General features: G+C 33.0%; 1 protein-coding gene across 12 annotated transcripts in view; it reads left to right on the forward strand.

The window, feature by feature from the left end:
• Positions 1 to 16223, forward strand: part of LOC128230257 (partitioning defective 3 homolog) — a 73607-nt gene that overhangs the window by 18583 nt on the left and 38801 nt on the right. For 11 of the 12 annotated variants that reach the window (XM_052942371.1, XM_052942397.1, XM_052942381.1 and 8 more), the window contains exons 5-8: positions 10603 to 10791; positions 11776 to 11861; positions 12573 to 12656; positions 14036 to 14161. In XM_052942371.1, the coding sequence (XP_052798331.1) occupies positions 10603 to 10791; positions 11776 to 11861; positions 12573 to 12656; positions 14036 to 14161 (485 nt within the window). Of the gene's footprint in view, positions 1 to 5754; positions 5800 to 6495; positions 6578 to 10602; positions 10792 to 11775; positions 11862 to 12572; positions 12657 to 14035; positions 14162 to 16223 lie in introns of those variants that run through there. The other variant, XM_052942460.1, reaches the window with a different exon arrangement.

Below are 16223 nucleotides of genomic sequence, written 5' to 3' on the forward strand. Positions count from 1 at the left end.
TGCTTTAAGAAAAATGCATAAAACATAAATTTTTGAACATAAATATGAAAACCTGTGATCTGATCTGTTGTCAGCAGTCTTGTATAATTGGTTTCATGACATTTTAATACGCAAAAATTGGCTCATTCTGAGGCAAACACCATGAAAAGACTGTGAGAGTGCAGCTTTAATGGGTCTATATGTGAAAAGGATTTAAATGACATTAAAAAAAGCAGATAGAATTAACTTGTGGGAGACACCATTATAGATAATATAGAGACTGTAAGTTAGAGAGTGAGGGACTACCAGAATATGACCTAAACTCATACTGCCTATAGTTTGACAGAATTCAGTTCAAGATGCTGAAGACAAGTGATATTATGTTTTGTGGTCTGCATACGCATAGTATAATCCAGTGTGTTGTAGGTTGTATTTCCCTCTTGAAAAAAGTATATATGAAACCCTACCCAGGTAAAAAACTGGTGTCAATGTCACTTTTCCATTGAAAACAAGATCGTTCTTTATTACTTTATAGTACAAGTTACAACATACCACTTTTTTAGCTCACCTGATCAAAATATGACTGATTTTTTGTGTGGAAGTTTTCGGAAAAAATGTTTTCTCTGATGAGTTTGGTATCATAAGTTGTGTCCATAAAAGTGAACTATCATTAAATGGTAGGGTCGGATAACCTGAACCAAATAAAGTTTTTTTTAGGTCCAGGGTATATTTTTTCAACCACCAGGATGACACCATATGTTTCACAGACTGTAGAGATAATTTGTTTCTTAATATTCCAAAAGAATTCAACATCATTTATTTCCCTAAGAATTAGTAGTTGAAGCATCTAAAACTGTCCAGGTCTTGAGAAGCTCACCAGAGCCCTGATAACAATGGAACATAAATCAGGTCCCCTGGTCAAACTTTATTGCCTTTGACCGCACTTGACCCCTTGGGTTTATCAGTCTGTGAAACATTTGGTAGGTTATTAAAGGACAAGGTCAGACAGGTAATGGTCCTCTCTGTAATTGGATTAATGTAAAGCTGACCTTTTATTTGGAGTTTGGAATCCCAGGGTGGTGTTCAATATACAACTGTTTATCATATGGTCATGCATCAATATTTGCACCTCAACTTCCTTTGCAATGGCCTTAATTGGCAATGGTAGATATCATCTGAGTGTAATTTATGATATTTTAAATGTATTATTGTCATTAGTGTTTCAATTTTACGTTTTAAAGGGATTTGAAATGATTGTTTTTTCCCATGTTAGTGTGACTTCTTTCAATAAACTGTTCTGGTTACATGCAGTCAGGTCGTTCTTAAATATACAGAATGGGTGATAAAGAATTACTGAAAGTTTTCTTAAATGAAATGATGTATTTTTTTAACAATTCTTGAATGAAATAATGAAGTGTGCTGATGTAAATATAAGTGATGAATTGCGTGGTTGATGTCATCATCAGGGATATGAATGCAGTTGGGCTGGTTAAAGTATGCGTGGAGTCCTCCAGCCCAACTGCGTTCATACCTGGATAATGACATCAATCTTGCAATTCATTCCTAAATGGACTTCATAATTTCACCATTGGTCCGTTATTAATAACACATAATCTGATTGCCTATGTCTTTCTTCAGAACAATATTGATTATCAGTCCTGGTTGAATATTTTGAGATCTGGAATGGCCGTGTGGTCATGAAAGGTTACTTCATTTTTCTGTGCTTTGTCGTGCAGTCATTCAAATTAGTCGTAAAGGTTACTAAGCCAGTAAATACTTACACTTAGCAGTGCTTGGCATTTAGTTTTTTTAACAAGCCCTGCTTTATAAAATGCAGAAATTGAGCAAGCCCGGAAAATGTTTAACACTCATTTGTGTAAATTTTGACTTCTAGTAATAATTGGCATTATAAGCTGCCTGACCAGCTACAGAGGTAAGCATATAATTATTTGCAAAGCCAGAATATTGTGCAATACTTGGAGTGAGTTAGCCAGTGGTCACTTTTGGTTCTGTGATGTATAACATAGCTGGTTGACCAGTTACAATAGCAAGCAATATTGGCCATCGATGACAAAAAAAACCCGCTTACTTAAAGTGAGTTAGCCAATGGCCATCTTTGGTTCTGCGATGTACAATATAGCTGGTTGACCAGTTACATAGTCCAACTTATAATGAGCCGCCCCAGAAATATGTGCCATTATACTTGGCATGAGTTTAGCCAGTGGTCATCTTTGGTTTCTTTGATGTACAACATAGCTGGTTGACCAGTTACAAAGGCTAGCATATAATGGGCCGCGCCAGAAAAAAAACTGTCATACTTGGCGTGAGTAAGCCAGTGGTCATCTTTGACTCTGTGATGTATAACATAGCTCATGTTAACCTGAGTTACAGAGGCTAGCATATATGTGCCATATGAGAAAAAAGCGCTATACTAAAGTGAGTTAGGTAATGGTCATCTTTGGTTCTGTGATATTCAAAATAGCTGGTTGATCAGTTACATAGGCAAGCATATAGTTATTGGCTGTGCCAGAAAAATGTGCCACACTTGGCGTGAGTTAGCCCGTGGTCACTTTTGATCTGTGATGTACAACATGGCTGGTTGACCAGTTACAGAAGCAAGCATATAATCAAGTAATATTAGCCATGTCAGAAAAATGTGCATTAATTAACTTGGCGTGAGTTAGCCAGTGGTCACTTTGGTTCTGTGATGTCCGACATAGCTGGTTGACCAGTTACAGAGATGTTCTTATCATAAATGGTCCTATGAACATTCAAGATGAGTTTGTTATCTTATATTAATTCATTATTCACAGTGGCATTTGGTGCACGCAGGCCATCTTGGTTTTAGAATATTCTTTCACTTAGATATTTTTGCCTTTATTTGTTTTCTACAGGGCACCAACAAGTACAAGTTTTGTAGCTTATAATACACTTGTTTTTGATGTCCATTTCATTATCTTTGGTCTTTTTTATGAATTGTTAACGTCATATTGCAAGTTTTTTTTGCAGTATATTATTCACACTGTGAGATTTCCAGAAGCACACTTAATACACCTTGTAATACGATATGCTTGTCAAAAATGCTATCTTATATGTTAATAAACATGGATAGGTATGTAAATAGAATGAAAAAACACCTGATGTTTAAAATATTTCACAGCCTTGACAGATAAAGTAATGAAAATAAACCACATGCATGAAATGATAGCTTTCAAGTTAGTACTATATATATTATGCTTAAAATCATACCATATTAGCAGTGTTTAGCCTGCATTGGTCATTTGAACAAGCTAGGTTATCTGTCTTATTTAAACATATTTGGTCCAAGGTCGTTTGGCCATGTTTGTTTGTCAAAAGTTGTGTGTCCCAGTTTATTGTCAAAGGTTCTTTGTCCAAGCTTGTTTGTCTAAGGTTGTTTGTCCAAGGTCATTTGTGCTTGTCTTCTAGGTTGTTTATCCATGGTCACTTTTCTAAGGTTGTTTAAGGTTGTTTGTCCATGGTTGTTTGTCCAAGGTTGTTTGTCCAAGGTTGTTTGTCCATGGTTGTTTTTCACATTTGTAAGTATAAGGATGTTAATGCAAACTTGTTTGTTCAAGGATGTGTGTCTATTATAAGGTTGTTTGTCCAAGTGTTGTCCAAGGTTGTTTGTCCAAGGTTGTCTGTCCAAGGTTATTTGTCTAAGGTCATTTGTCCAAGGTTCTTTGTCCAAGTTTGTTTGTCCAAGATCATTTTTCCAAGGTTGTATGTCAAAGGTTGTTGAAAGAGAATTGATAGCAACGTCAGAAAGAGTCATGCCTATGATTGTACAAGATGGTAAGGCAAACAATTGTGCCGAAAAAAAACCCATTAAAGAATTATTTTATACAAAAACTACTGAAAAAATCATTTTAATTAAGTCATATCAACACTTTACTAAAGCTTACAAGAATCCTTAAAGATGCTTATTTAAAATCACTTACAAGCTATAAAGACCTTTAAAATTGCTTATTGAAAAAAGCTTGCAAGACACCTTTAAAATTGCTTATTGGAAAAAGCTTGCAAGACACCTTTAAAATTGCTTATTGAAAAAAGCTTGCAAGACACCTTTAAAATTGCTTATTGAAAAAAGCTTGCAAGACACCGTTAAAATTGCTTATTGAAAAAAGCTTGCAAGACACCTTTAAAATTGCTTATTGAAAAAAGCTTGCAAGACACCTTTAAAATTGCTTATTGAAAAAAGCTTGCAAGACGCCCTTAAAATTGCTTATGGAAAATAGCCTGCCAGACACCTGTCAAATTACTTATGGAAAATAGCCTGCAAGACACCCTTAAAATTGCTTATGGAAAATAGCCTGCAAGATACCCTTAAAATTGCTTATGAAAAATAGCCTGCAAGACACACCCTTAAAATTGCTTAAATATGGAAAATAGCTTGCAAGACAGCCTTAAAATTGCTTATGGAAAATAGCTGGCTTAGGACACCTTTAAGTTTGCTTATGGAAAATAGCTTGCAAGAGGCCTTAAAATTGCTCATTGAAAAAAGCTTACATTATTTAACACCTTAAAAAAAATAGCTTACAAGATACCTTTTAAATTGCTCATTGAAAATTGCTTAGGTCACCATAAAATTGTTTATTGTAAACTTATTATTAGACACCGAAAAGAACATATACTGAAATGATTCCTATTTTGTCTTTTGTGTTAGTAAACAAACAAGCATAATAAATTTCTTTATAATCTTGAGTGAATTTATATCAGTGTTTGGTTAAGATGACCCTAATAGTTTTGTTAGTAAGTCGCTTAAAGGTGTAACACTGCGTTACAAAGATAGGTAACGATATTAATTACCGACATACTCAACTGTACACATTGATAGTATACGGAGTACAATAGAGTACAATATCTGATATGGTCATTAAATAGACTAGAAAAAATGAAGTGTTTATAGTGTTTCATTTATATATGTATATATATATATTGGGAGTTTATATTAAACATGAGTACAGCTGAATACAGTTCCTAATTCATGTAGATTGTGATGCCTGATATATTTGGTATTTTTTCATAGGAGGGCAAAGATTAATGTTTGAGTTATTAGCAGGGTATTTATAAACAGTTGATTAAGAGAATAGATCATCGTGCTCACCTAAGTTATTATCGGTAATTGAGGATTATAAGACATGGTAATGGATGTATTTAGTGGCTTTTAATCAGTACGGAATGCTGATTTTGGCTCCGATCAAGAAGTGGTTTTTCTTGGAAAAAAATACTGCGTAGATCTGGAATCTGGTGTGGATATATGTAGTAGTGTTTTTTCTCTGGTCTCTGGAGTAACTGAGATATATATGGTACAGTTGGATATTTATGCAATATAATTATGCGACTATAAATTGTTTTTGTTTTTTCTTGTGTTAATTTAAAGGGGGTAATTAAAAGCTCTTACATTTGACGCTTATAATTTTTGGGAAAATGTGTGTGTAGAAATCTTACCTGTTATGGGACATGAAAATTGCGCCGATAACCTATGAAACATTTGGGAATGTTACATAAAATTATTATAAGGACAAATATCATGTTTTCTATATGGGTGAAGCTGGGTTAACTAAACGCAAAACCTGCCAAAAACATCATATAAATGGTGACAACTTTTTATTATAAAACTTGGATCTGTACCAAATGTATACATTGCTAGATTTAAGCTTGTTTGTGTTTTTTATAAGGAAGTTGTATGTTTACTGAACGGTTTTCATTATTGATTATGAAACAAAATTGGATATAAGTGCTGTGATTAGTTAAGCTAACTATGAAGAAGTGACATGATCATTACAATTTGTATAAAATGTGTGTTTTATTAGTATTGTAATATTGGTACTTCATGTTTATATAGAGCTTTATTCTCATGAAACAGAAAAAGAATTTTGTTAGGATTTTTACTGACTGATTTCTAACTCTGATTTATTTTATCATACTAAGTTCAAAATATTTATTCAGGATTTGCTTATCTTCTATGAGCTTGAAAAATAGTACTGGTAATTCAGGATAATTTTGCCAATTTTACAAAAAAAAATGTTTTCAAAAATTCAAGAACATATGAAGTTCTGAATGAAATGATATTTGCATGTGTAACAAGAATTTAGTAGTGGGTCAAGGTTAAAGTATTTACTTTACAAAAATAAATCAACCTTTAACTTTTTTTAGTGGTCTACAATTTATTGTGTAAACTAACTACTAAATGAGCCAGCTATTATTTAAATCTATCGCTTTACCTGATTTCAATCAATATCGGCTGATTTACTGAAATAAAAATATCCGAATATTTGAGAAATACTGCCTTCTTATTTGACAAAAAAAAGTGTTGACCACTAATTTTAATTATCATATATTTTGAAATCCAGAATGAGAAAATTCGGGATTGATTTGCTCAGCTCATAGTTCTTTAATTAGGGATAAAATTTATAGCTGAAAAATTCCTGGAAAGAGGAAATTCTGGATGTTTACGGATCTCGAAAATGTTTTTATTGTTTATGTGTGTTGAAGTAAGATGAATGGAACAGAGATTGTAATATATACAATGAAGAGATATCTTGCCGATTGATGGATCATGGATGCCATTTTGGAGGTGATTTCAAGTTTATATAATGATGTGTTTAATGCAACAATTTTTTGAAGGCGCTGCCTTCTGATGTTCTGATGGCAAAAATTATGTTGTTTATATTTACCTTTTTTTTTTAGTAAGTAGAAGTTCTGAAGAATAAACTTTAAAGAGACTAAGACACCAGAATAATGATACCAACGCAAGAAAAAAGTGAAAATTATCAAAACCACATAAAATCCAGTTAATTTAAGAATACTAAATCTACACCGACTATCAACTGGAAAACCATTATGCGCTATTTATAAACGGGTACTTTTTAGCTCACAGCTTAGACAGCAACAAAATATTACTTTAATCATGTAAAATGATGTATTATCGGCCTTATACTAGCATGTATTGACAATTCTTGGCTTGTTTAGTGGATAAAATGTATATGCCAATTTTGGGACCATCTGGTGTCTAGTCCCTTTAATAAAAGACAGGGAATGTAAGACTGATAGAACATCAATTCTTCCAAACAAACCTCTTTTGGGGTGGAGGGGTTTGGGGCTGATTTTGTTAATGAAATCCGTTCTTTCTACCCATGTTTTTTTTCTTTAAAAGACAAGTTTGGATTTTACTTGTGGTATAAAAGAATATGTTTTAGCATTGAAAAATTAGGCTGCAATTGGGCCCTGAATTGATAATAAAAAGAAAAAACAAAACATGGTCATATAAATACATATATATATATGTACAAAATTTTATTCGGTTGACATTATTAGATTTCAATTAATTTGTTAATTTGCAGTAATTGGAGCAATACAAACTCAAAGAACTTTGCTTAACATTTATAAATTACATCAAATGTAAAATCCTGCACAAATAGTAATGCAGACAAACATTAAAACCCAGCACATTTCATTATTAATGAATTGCTTCTCTATTATTATTCTATACCATTTAATGGCCATTCAATTACTGTCTGAAGTTGTTTTCAATTTTAGACTGTTTCAGTGTTCAGTAATAATTTGTATTGACTTTTGGCGAATGTCAATAGAATATATTTGACATCTGATATTTGGCCTAGGGTTAATTCCTTTGCCATAATGTTCAAGTGATTATCAATTGATATCATTAACTTTGGGTTAAATTTTACTAGAATTCAATATTACATTACTGAACATAGAAATTGTACATGTACATGAAATGACAGTTCAGGAACTAGAAAATGATGTAAACCTTGAGTTTATAAGGGACTCCCTCATAGGAACATGATGTATACTTTGAATTTAAAGGACTTTCTCATAGGAAAATGATGTATACTTCGAATTTAAAGGACTCCCTCATAGGAACATGATGTATACTTTGAATTTAAAGGACTTCCTCATAGGAAAATGATGTATACCTTGAATTTAAAGGACTCCCTCATAGGAAAATGGTGCATACCTTGAATTTAATGGACTTCATCATAGGAAATGATGTATACTGTGAATTTAAAGGACTCCCTCATAGGAAAATGGTACATACCTTGAATTTTATGGACTTCATCATAGGAAATGATGTATACTGTGAATTTAAAGGACTCCCTCATAGGAAAATGGTACATACTTCAAATGTAAAGGACTCCCTCATAGGAAAATGGTACATACCTTGAATTTAAAGGACTCCCTCATAGGAAAATGGTGCATACCTTGAATTTAATGGACTTCATCATAGGAAAATGATGTATACTTTGAATTTAAAGGACTCCCTCATAGGAAAATATTGTGTAGTTTTTGAATTTATATTGAGTATTATAGAAGTATTGTCAGTGTCACAAGTCATGCATGAACCATTTTTTAGCTCTTCTACATGTTTTATTTTTGAAGAAAAAAAAAATCAAATTATAGTCATAGCCTTGTTTTCATTGACATCATCCTCGCAGTCTGCAAAAACTTAAACATTTGCCATGACTCAAAACCATTCAAGATAATCAAATGAATTCAGCGTACATGCCAGAGATAAAATGCACATTATATATTAATGTAGAGCAAGGTTCATAACATTGGCTTTGATAATCATTTAGTTGTATATTATATGCCCCTTTTTTTGATGAAAACAGAACACATTGGTGTTGGCACTGACTCTCCGTTGCACCCTTGTTATCCCAATCACATCTAAGACCTAAAAAAATACATCTGGTGCAGTCCCTAGTTACGAAATGGATGCTGACCATACCTTTTTTAAAGTCAGTTGATAAAAAATTTAAAAAATGTTATATAAGTATGTGTGTATAATAAGTAGTCAGTGGTTGAAATTAACACAAGCCTGCAAGCCCTGCGCTGGTTAAATGTCTTCCGGGCTTGCTCAAATACTGAATTTTATATAGCAGGGCTTGTTCACAAATTTGATGCCAAGCAATATAGTGTACGGTAAGATTCGGGCTTGTTCATTCAAAGGTCTGATTTCGATGACTGCTTTAGTTTAAAATCTTGAAAGCTTTATACTGTACAGGATTACTGAAACACCATTCTCCAATGATGACAATAAAGTTCTTACATAAAGACAAAAAAAAAAGCCTACCTTCCCTACCAGTTTCTGAAAAGGATGTAACCTTAACCAAACCATTTTTTTGGCCTTTACGTCAAACTTGACCACTTCAAAGAGATCTTTAATTTAGATTAAATGATCTCCTGCATCAAGTGCAAGCTTTAAGTAAATAATAGTTTTTATATACTTACAATTTGCAATGTACTCGCTTTCCTGGCAGAATATGACTTCTTTTAGTTGCTAATTGACAGTGATAATGTGAGGTGTTGGACCCTTCAACTTGCCTGTATGATAAAAAAGCTGCTGTTTTATGCTTAATTTCTTGATTTAACTTCCCATTTATAAAGCTAATCAGCCCTTTGATAGGAACGTCTAGACACCAATTAGATTAATTTATCAAACAAACAAGTTCTTTAGCAGTTATTGGCATCATTGAAGGATATATCTACCTTTCGGTATGCCAAATCCAAGTGACAAGATCTGTTGAAAGTTGTCGGAGTCCATTGAATCCAGAAAATGAGTCGAGATAAAGCATGATTGGGCATGTCTGACCCTTTCTTGTTTACTTAATATTAATATCATTGGGCAACAATTAATATAAATTATTCATTGAATAGTTTTTTTGGGCCTTCCCCGACTCAACTCACAAAAATGCCTACGATCGATAAGTATTTTTAGTGTCTCTTAATTTTTTTTAATTTATTTTTTTCATTACGATAGGTACGGAAGTTAAAACCATGCACAAAAACCTACCAACCCACCCACGGCTGAAAATGTGGTTAGGCCCAGTGATTTTTTTGGAAATATTTTTACCGCCTGTGCTTTGCAAATTGGGAAAAAAGTCCAGATTGGGAAAAATCAGATCAAAATAGCAAATATAATGGCAAAGATACAATTGCTTTCACCTTTTTATGCAAACTTTATGCTTTTTACTTTAGAAGGCAGTAAATTGCACCAAAAAAAATCACAGGATTAAAAAAATCACAGGATTTAAAACTTCTAAGGAAAAACATCATATCGGCTGCCATTTTGTTTTCAGTGACCCTACTGACATATTTATAAAACCACCTGCCCTAGTTTACTACTGTAGGTTACAGACAACCAATATTGTAAAAAAAATGTTTATGCTTGGGACATTAAGTTGGCCATGTCATGGAGACCCCTAAAATTGTACCTAGGAGCAAGTTTTTACTGGTAGAATACTGCACTGTTGAAAGACTCTCCCTGGTAGACATCATTCCTAAGATGTCTGATGAAACGCCCCTCCCCTGTATCTTAGAATTTAAATTGACAGTTCATTAAACCTTCTTGAACAAGTCTTCACCGAAGTTCATGATCTTACTAAGATTTTGCCATGTTCATGAACAAGTTTAAAGTACTGTTCATGAACTAAATTCCTTAAACTGTGATTAAGAATTGTTTTATGTCTGTTCACAAACTGCTCATCTGTGGCTAGAAAAGTAAAGGACTTCAAGAATATCATTTTGCAGGGTTACTATATATATATGGGAAAATGTTAATAATTTTGTTTCTTTCAGGATGAGGGTATATCTGGAAAGGACGAAGGACACCGTCCTGTTATCAAAGGTCAAGGTCAGAGAGAAAGAGAGAAAACACCGCCTTTTACAAGATTTGCTCGTGACTCATGGCGTCAGTCCCTAGGCAACCAACCGAATATGTTCCGATGGTTGGAGGCCCAGGAAAGACAGGAAGACAGAATAAAACAGGTTGGTTTGATTGGGCCTAAAAAAAAAATACATTTGGTTCGGGTTACCCGACCCTACCTACGGAATAGGCGCCGACCCTAACGTTTTTATAGTCAGTTTGAAAAAAAAAAATGAAAACCTAAAAAAAATAAAAAAAAATAAAAATTCTTTTTTTTTTTTGCTTTTCAATATGTAGAAACCTTAAATGCTTATACAGAAGATAACTTTAACACCATTCTCCAATGATGAAAATGACATTCTTATATAAAGCCTAATAAAAAAAAAAAATAAAAAAAAATAAAAAGCCTACCTACCCTACCTATTTTTGAAAAGGATGTAACCCTAACCAAACAATTTATTTTTTTAGGCCTTGGCATTGAAAGGGTGGTTTTGAAGCTGCACTCTCACAGATTGCCCATTTTGACAACTTTATTTTTTTTTGTCTTGGAATGAGCCAGTTTTGTAAAACAGTGCTGTAAGAAGGCTGTCTGAAGATTAGATTGCGGTTCATCATATTTAACGTCAAAAACTGATGTTTTGTGGCTTAATGTGTTACTATTAAGCTTTAAGGAAATTGAAGTTTTCAGCTGTTTTTTTTTTCGAACAATTGAGATCTGTTTTATTGCGAGTTATCTTATATGACTAAATTAAAGGCATTGGTGCCAAAATCCGCTGATTATTCTGAGATAAAAGCTAAAACCATGTTTTAACTGTCAATCTGTGAGAGTGTAGCTTTAAGGCAAAATTTCAGCCCCACTCTACCTTCTCAAATAGTATAATTTTAACCCAAACAACTAGACAATTTTCAAATGAAACCAGCCAAAAACACATCTGTGTAAAAGTATGCCATATATTATTCATACGTGCTATATATATTTTACACAATTTCAGGTTAAGTGTCAAGGTTCTTCTATCGCCAGTGCCAACAGTCTTGAACATGACTGTGCTGAACTCTTTGACTCTTGTCTTGGTAAAAATACATGTGATCTTTTTTACGTATTACAGACTGAGCGTCAAGGTCCTATTGGCAGTGCCACCAGTCCAGAACATGACAGCGCTAAACTCTCAACTCCGGCTGGTCCGGTGAAAAAGTAAAGTTTTTTTCACAGATTTATATTATTTTGATGTTACATAACTACAGTAAAACTGCTGTCGATCGAACAGGGGGTTGTTCAAGAATCAGCAACAGTCAACGTCGAAACTTGGTCCGTACCATTATTCCTTCTATTTTCATATAAAATATACGATGGATCAAAGCCAATAAAGGTCGAGGAGTCGAGCACCATTGCCCTTTCAAATACACAAATCATACTCAAAACCTTATGATAACCTCGAGGTCATAATTTCACACATTTTCCTGACAGCATATTCCAAATTATCTTTTATAAACAACTTTGTCAATTTAATAAAGCAAGAATAGTTTGTTTTTTTTACAATTAAAATATGAATATTTGATACTTATACAAAGCCATTCATTTCCTCACAGTGAGCAAATTTAATCTAGTGCAATATGGAGGGGCCATACAAATTTAAATGAGCTATGAACAGTATGTTATTTAGCAATGAACAGTATGTTTGTTAGCAATGATCAGTATGTTATTTAGCCATGAACAGCATGTTATTTAGCCATGAACAGTATGTATAATAGCAATGATAATGTATGATATTTAGCCATGAACAGTATGTTTATTAGCAACAAACAGTATGTTATTAAGCGATGAACATGTTTGTTTTTGGGCTAAGCTGTCAAATTTTTAGATTTAATTTATGAATCTTTATGTCATGATCTTTATTTCCAATAGGGAGGTTGGTATACTGATATGTCTGGACAATAATGGAACGCCTCTCGGAATACATGTGGTGCCGGATTTCAACGAGGCAGGCAGGTCAGTATTTCAGTTAGATTTAACTTGCAATTTTGAAAATAAGTTATTTTACAACATTATTAGCGTGTCTTATTTGAATGAAAATTGAGGTATTGTCATAGCCTATGTGTTGTTGTAGCATCTGCTATGTGCTAAAACTTTAACCCTGGTCATACCTCGAAAAATGTTAAAAACATTCAAATGAAACTTGGTACACATGTTGCTAGAAACAAAACTCACAAGCTAAGCAAGGCCCATAACTCTGGCTTTTATAGTTGCTTAGTTATGCCAAATGGCAACAGATTTATAAGCTTTGGCATTGCTTTACGTATATTTATGTAAATAAAAAGATAGGTCACGTCACATAAGGGAGATAAATTAGACACATAATGGAGATAAATTAGACACATAAGGGAGATAAATCAGACACATAAGGGAGATAAATCAGACACATAAGGGAGATAAATTAGACACATAATGGAGATAAATTAGACACATAAGGGAGATAAATTAGACACATAAGGGAAGATAAATTAGACACATAAGGGAGACAAATTAGACACATAAGGGAGATAAATTAGACACATAAGGGAGACAAATTAGACACATAAGGGAAGATAAATTAGACACATAGACACATAAGGGAGATAAATTAGACACATAAGGGAGATAAATTAGACACATAAGGGAGATAAATTAGACACATAAGGGAGATAAATTAGACACATAAGGGAGATAAATTAGACACATAAGGGAGATAAATTAGACACATAAGGGAGATAAATTAGAATCATGTGATGTTGCATAATTTTTTATATCATATTTATAAAATGACACAATAACTCATTGTTTGGTATGATATATATAGTATATAGCGAGTTTGATCTTATTCTGAGAGGGTGGGTGGCAACATAACTATGCTTAGGAAACCCACTTGTCCAGCTGGGTGCATATGAACCAAACTCATATGCAGCACTTTTATAGGGCTTAAATAATGAACCCTTTCCCATAGCAATTTATTTTTCTTACCATCTTGAAAAGATTGATTGTTATAATTAACTGTTTTAATACAAACTTAATTATAGTTTTTCCAAATTTTACCAAATTATAGGGTTTTAATATAAACATAATTCGGCTTGGAAATTATAAATTTAACATACCATACTTTTTTCCATATCGTCTTCTCAAAATAGCTGAGAAAAAAACTATGACTTGATTTAAGTCCTAGAAAAGTTATGAAAAAGTGGCTCTGTTGATTATTGGAATCTTTGTGTTACTTATATATTTTTTCACACAGTAAGTATTTATGTAATGAAAGAAAAATGGATCAATATGCAGATATTTATTATCAATAATTTTTTGTTAAAAACCCCCTGATGGCTTATATGTTCTCTTTACAGAGAGAGTGGTTTAATGGTCCAGGGTATCGAAACAGGCGGAAGAATTGAACAAGATGGCCGCCTCAAAGTTCACGATCGAATTATTGAAATTAACGGACATGATCTACATGATGTCACCTTCTCTAAGTATGATGTCAGAACTTAAAGTTTGAAATTCTTGATAGAGCTGAGGGCATTTTTTGAGTAAAGTCCCCTTTTTTGCATCCTTTTTTTGTCATGACAAAAGCGATTTCATTTGTAAGGCCAGAGTTTTTATATCTTTAGATTTACGGGAGCGCCGTACCTAAATATTGCAAAACCCAAATAAAAATAAAATTCATTTTCGTAGTTTTATTTTTATTTTTTCCGACGGACGTTGCTCCAAGGTTAAGAAAAAAATAAAATTAGTGTTCTATAACCCATATCTCAGAACCAACTGGTGTACCAATTGTCATTCATTATCGGTCTTGTTACTGCACAAACCACGTAAACCAGTCGGAAATACTAGGGGAAACAGAACAGGTACCCGTTACCATAACAACGTCCTGTCAAAAGTGAAAGTACTTTTTGTCATACCCCTTATTTCTCACAATTTCTGCAGCGATATAGAAATGTTTTACTACAAAAACGTTCTGATGTTTATGTTTCATTATTTAAATCAAACCGTGGTGAACTTAGAGCGTGTTTATTGTGATTTTTTTGTAGATTCAGTATGTTGCTCGCGTTTCGTAGAATGATTGCGAAACTTCCGGTCAAAATAAGAAGACAGAAATTCGTGGGTTGTATTGTCTATTAAAAGTCGTTGGCGCACGTCGTATATTAACAAGGATGAATTGGATTACAGCGCAAAAATGTATAGCTTCTGACAAACACAAACTGCAAAATGATATCGTGTTCATCATAGTCAAAATGGATATTTTTGTCTGAATTTGACTCTGGGGAGCATTGAACACACTGCTTCACGATCACATATTTGAAGTCTGAAGAGAAAAACACAAAGTATCGTGATATTCGTAGTTGTTAATTAGTTTAATAATGATTTAGAATTTCAATCGTTATAGAATACTGAAAATGATGTAATAATAACATAGTGTGTGTTTCCGATAAAACAGAAAAAATCTGAACATAAGATATCTGGCAGTCAATGCAAGAAGTCAAACTTATCCGTTGCTTATTGCCAATGGGCATAGCTGGAATTAGAAGGATATTTTTCAGGACTGATTCTAAAATCAGTTCTTAAACCTGGTTTTTTGAAATATATAACACTTGTAAAATTTATCTTAATACTCCTGAATTTTCTTTGGTGAAGTACATAAATGTATTTTTTGACTGTCTGTGTATCCGTAAGCCCTGTCAAACTTTGAAGTGAAGAGGAATTTCCATCAGGGATTCTACTTTTTTTGGTTATATTTTCTATATAAAAACCACATCACGGTAAATTGTCACGGTGCTATTTCGTTAAAGACAGAAAAACACATTTGACCTCCTTATTATACCGTGTCTGAAACTGTGTTCAATGTTTGATTACATCACAATGGAAAGGATATGCTTATATTGTGGGCAAAAGGTTAGAATTGGCCATTTAAACTTCTTTATTACACTGACATGTTTCATAAAATCCATGGGTTGATAATATATGCACCTCATATGCATAGATGCATTCGAACAAATATATACAATTAATTTCAATGAGCGCTTGAACTCACAGTGTTGAGGTCAATATTTTCAGTCATTAAAAGGATCTTTTAAGTATGCTTTTGAAACTTTGTGGTGATCTATCACCCTTTTTTCAGCCTATGAAATAGCTGACACAAGTAAGGTGTGTTTTGTCGTCATGATATAAGAAGATTTAAAAAATAAAAAAAAATCGGAGAAAAATCCGTTTTATTTTTATTTATTTCTCCTTTGGGACATTTTATGCATTTTATTTTTATTTTTATTTCCTCCTCCTTACCCAACTTTTTGAAAAATCTCCCGTAAATCTAGAGATAAAAAAACTCTGGCCTAAGAAGAAATATAAAATAAATAATGATGCATGAATATATAAATATATATCATGAATGATGTTGCCATGATAAAATGATGCATTATATATTTCTTTATATAAAAACTAGTGCGAACATCCAAGGTTGTTTTCGATGGAAAATGTCCAAGAAGTTCCGAATGACCTATATTGTGTCCCTTAAATTTTTGTATTATAGTCGCATAT

Source organism: Mya arenaria, chromosome 1 (genome assembly GCF_026914265.1).
Source record: "Mya arenaria isolate MELC-2E11 chromosome 1, ASM2691426v1".
NCBI classification, from domain to species: domain Eukaryota; kingdom Metazoa; phylum Mollusca; class Bivalvia; order Myida; family Myidae; genus Mya; species Mya arenaria.